The sequence below is a fragment of the Egretta garzetta genome, unplaced genomic scaffold (assembly GCF_000687185.1).
Source record: "Egretta garzetta isolate BGI_Z169 unplaced genomic scaffold, ASM68718v1 scaffold99, whole genome shotgun sequence".
Taxonomy (NCBI): Eukaryota; Metazoa; Chordata; class Aves; order Pelecaniformes; family Ardeidae; genus Egretta; species Egretta garzetta.
The window spans coordinates 101,425-104,611 of NW_009260787.1; the positions used below are offsets into that span (position 1 = coordinate 101,425).

The window sequence follows — 3,187 nt, forward strand, 5'->3', positions numbered from 1 at the left end:
GCCGGCCGCCCCTGCGGTTCCCCGCGGACAGGCAGCACAGGGACAAGCCTTGCCCAACCTCAGCACTGACACTGGCCCTGCTGAGACCCCAGGCAGAGCCCCCACGTCTCTGCCCCTCTGCAGCCCTGGGGATCGGGGACTGGGAGCCTGTGTCCCCGGCAGGGAGCAGAGCCAGGGGGACCTTTCTGACCCACCAGGGCAAGGCTGGGGCTTGTGCTGACCAGAAGCACCAGCAGCAAGGGCAAAGCCCAGCCCCGGCCTGCAGCTCACCCCTCAGCTCTGCTGCTGGGGGCACCTGGGCAGCCCCTATGGGTGTGGGATTGGGGTCCTTGGGGGTCTCTGTGGGGCTGCAAGAGGGCTGTCTGCAGCCTGAGGGATGGAGCTGACCCCCCAAGCCCTATCCTGGGCCTGTCCTGCAGCAGGAGAGCAGAGGAGCCCAGCCCTGGTGGTGGCCCCAGGGCCTCGGCCCCCTCTCTGTTGTGGGGGGGCAGAGATGCCTGAGCCTGTTCAGTTCTCAGCTCTCCCACATCAGAGTGGTTGGGCTGAGCAGATAAAGCTCTCCTGGGGAAGCCAGGGTTTCTCCAGGGAGAAATTCACCCTGGGTCTGCCATGGGGTCCCCTGCTTTGGGTGGCCATGGCACACCCAAGGGGCAAATGGAGTTCACCCAGCGTTTTCCCAGCACTCACCTGAGCAAATGACAGCAGCGTCGTTCTCATGGGAGCATGGTGAGGCCCCCAGGGCTGTCAGGGGGCACTGTCCCAGGTGGGCTTCTGTCCCCTCGCAGTGGAATGAGTCTCTCCAGACAGGTCCGGTTCCTCTCCCAAAATGCCCTCCTCTGGGAATGGACTCAGCAAAGCCACAGTTGAGGTGACGACAGAGAACGTGGGCGTCTGAGAGATCCCAGCGGGAGGCACAGAGGGTGCCCCAGCTCCCCAGCACCTCGACCTCCACCCTCCCTTCGCACGCCGTTCTGCCATTCACCAGCCTGAACCCTGTGTACTCTGGGGACAGAGAACAATGAGAGAGCATGGATTGTGCTCTCCCTCCCTCAGTAGCTGAAGGAGCGGCCAAAAGGGTGAGAGCTGGCCATTCTCCTCCTTCTGCACCATTTGAAGGCTGCAGACAATGACATCAGCCCTTCTGTCCAAACACCCAGCACAGCACAAGCCCTGCCCTGCTTCCCTTGTCCCCAGCACACCCCCGGTGGCTAACACCCCACCCGGAGTCCTTACGTGTGCAGGTGACACCGACAGTGTTTGCATGTGTGCAAGTCTGGTCCCTGGGGGATCCCCTGGGGCAGAACATGAGGGAGGCTTCATTCCCCACACATTGCAGCTCTCTGTCCCAGATGGGACCAAGCCCTTCTCCAAAGGGAGCTGCCCCATGGACGGACAGGGCTGTGCCGCACTGCAGGTCCCTACAGACGACGTCGGCAGCTTTGGGACCAAAGTCTGAATCACAGACAGTTTTCCACTGGTTCCCATCACGGATCTCCACACGTCCTGAAGGGCTGTCCCCTCCGACCAGCTGGAAAAATCCTGGAGAAACCAAAGACCCCTGCGAGTTCCCAGAGCCCTTGGGCAGTACCTTGACCACATCCCACCTCATCCCCAAGGAGGCCATAGGCAAAGAGCCCCTCAAGCAACCCAGCAGCTCCCAGCGGGTGCCAATGGCACAAGCACACCCGGGACCCCCTGTCGCTCCTCATGCATCATCACAGCACTTTTGGGTTTTCTTCTCTCTCAAACCCCCAGGCCCAGGCCCTGCTCAGACAAAGTGCTGCCATCCTGAAGAGCCTGGGCTCCCTGGCACCAGCCACAGGCACGGCAGCACCCAGGGCACGGGGAGACTGGCCCAGGCACTCTTGGCTGCTGCAGCCTGCTCTGCCTGCTGAGCTCAGGGCCGGGCTAAGGGACCCCTAGGGACCGCCAGAAACACAGCCTGCTCTCTGGGCAGTCTCGGGCTGTTGGGATGCTGCTGTTAGGTGGAACATGTCCCAGGGTATGGACATGGCACAGCTCTAGCTGCAGTGGGTGTCTGTAGCAGCCCCCCCTCTGGCACCTGCCTGGGGAGGGGTCCTCAGCCAGGGCCAGGGTGCACTGCCAGTCACACACATCTCCACCAAGGGCCAGGCCGAGGGCAGCAGAGCGGGCAGAGGAGCAGCCCTGGGCTGATACCAGCTCCCAGTGCAAGGACAGGCAGCGAGGACAGGGCGAGGGCTGGCAAAGCCCCCATGGCACAGGGCAGCCAGGGGCTGGGGGAGGCAGGAGAGGCTGGGCAGCAGCTGAGCACTGACAGCACAGGGCCATGTCCACGTGGGCTGGCTCTGGTGGGGTGACCCTCGGAGATGAACAAGGTGCTGTGTGTCCCCTGCCCCTCTGCCCAAGGCCAGTGCTTTTCCCCTTTGAGCATTCCCTGTGTTTAGGCTGAGGGACTCCTGCCTGCCAGGAGGCACCACCCAAATGTCCCCAGCCACTCTGCACCCTTCCCTGGGGCTGTGGGTGCCCACGTGAGCAGCTCTCAGTGCCTCTGGCATAGTGGGACCTGGGCCCTGGCAATGTCAGACAGGTCCCGGCTGAATGAGAGGAGAAAAATGGGACCCAAGAAAGACCAAGGGGAAGGGAGGGTCTTTCACCTGAGCCCCAGGCACCAAGGGATGGTGGGCTGAGCCAGCACAAGGGCCAGGGAGGGTGTACGCACCCAGGGTGGGCTCTCACGGGGCTTTCCTCAGGGACTGTGAGGCCAGCAAGGGATGTCCCAGCTCAGCACTGCAACCGGCCATACTGAGCCCTGCTCTGGCTTCCGCTCATTGCTTCCTGAGGGCACAGCCAGCTCCCTCCCCGCACCCTGGCCTCAAAGGAGGGGAATGGGCTGACCCTTACCTGAACACTTCACTCCAGCATCAGCTATGTGACCCCATGTGTATTTACCCCATCCACCGTGTGTACAGTCAGACAGGGCAGACTCGGTGCCTTGACAGCCAACATAAGCCATCCATGTTTGGCCAGATCCTGGCCCAAAGTATCCATACTGAGGAGCTTCGAGAGCAGACCCACAGCCCAGCTGTTTACAAACCACTGCAGCATCTTTCATGTCCCAGTCGCCACCATATACGGTGCCCCACTGGCCCTGGTGTTTCACCTCCACTCTCCCAGCACAGCGCCCGCCGCCATCCTCCAGCCTCCA

The 3,187-nt window shown here is 62.4% G+C and overlaps 1 protein-coding gene across 1 annotated transcript in view; it reads right to left on the bottom strand.

The window, feature by feature from the left end:
• The window catches only part of LOC104133038 (antigen WC1.1-like), a gene marked incomplete at its 5' end in the record, with an annotated part of 9,561 nt that extends 6,379 nt beyond the window's left edge, over positions 1–3,182 (bottom strand). The window contains 3 exons of the mRNA XM_035901774.1: positions 688–993; positions 1,234–1,539; positions 2,884–3,182. Coding sequence (XP_035757667.1) covers positions 688–993; positions 1,234–1,539; positions 2,884–3,182 — 911 coding nt within the window. The remainder of the gene's footprint in view (positions 1–687; positions 994–1,233; positions 1,540–2,883) is intronic.
• Positions 3,183–3,187: the final 5 nt, after the last annotated feature.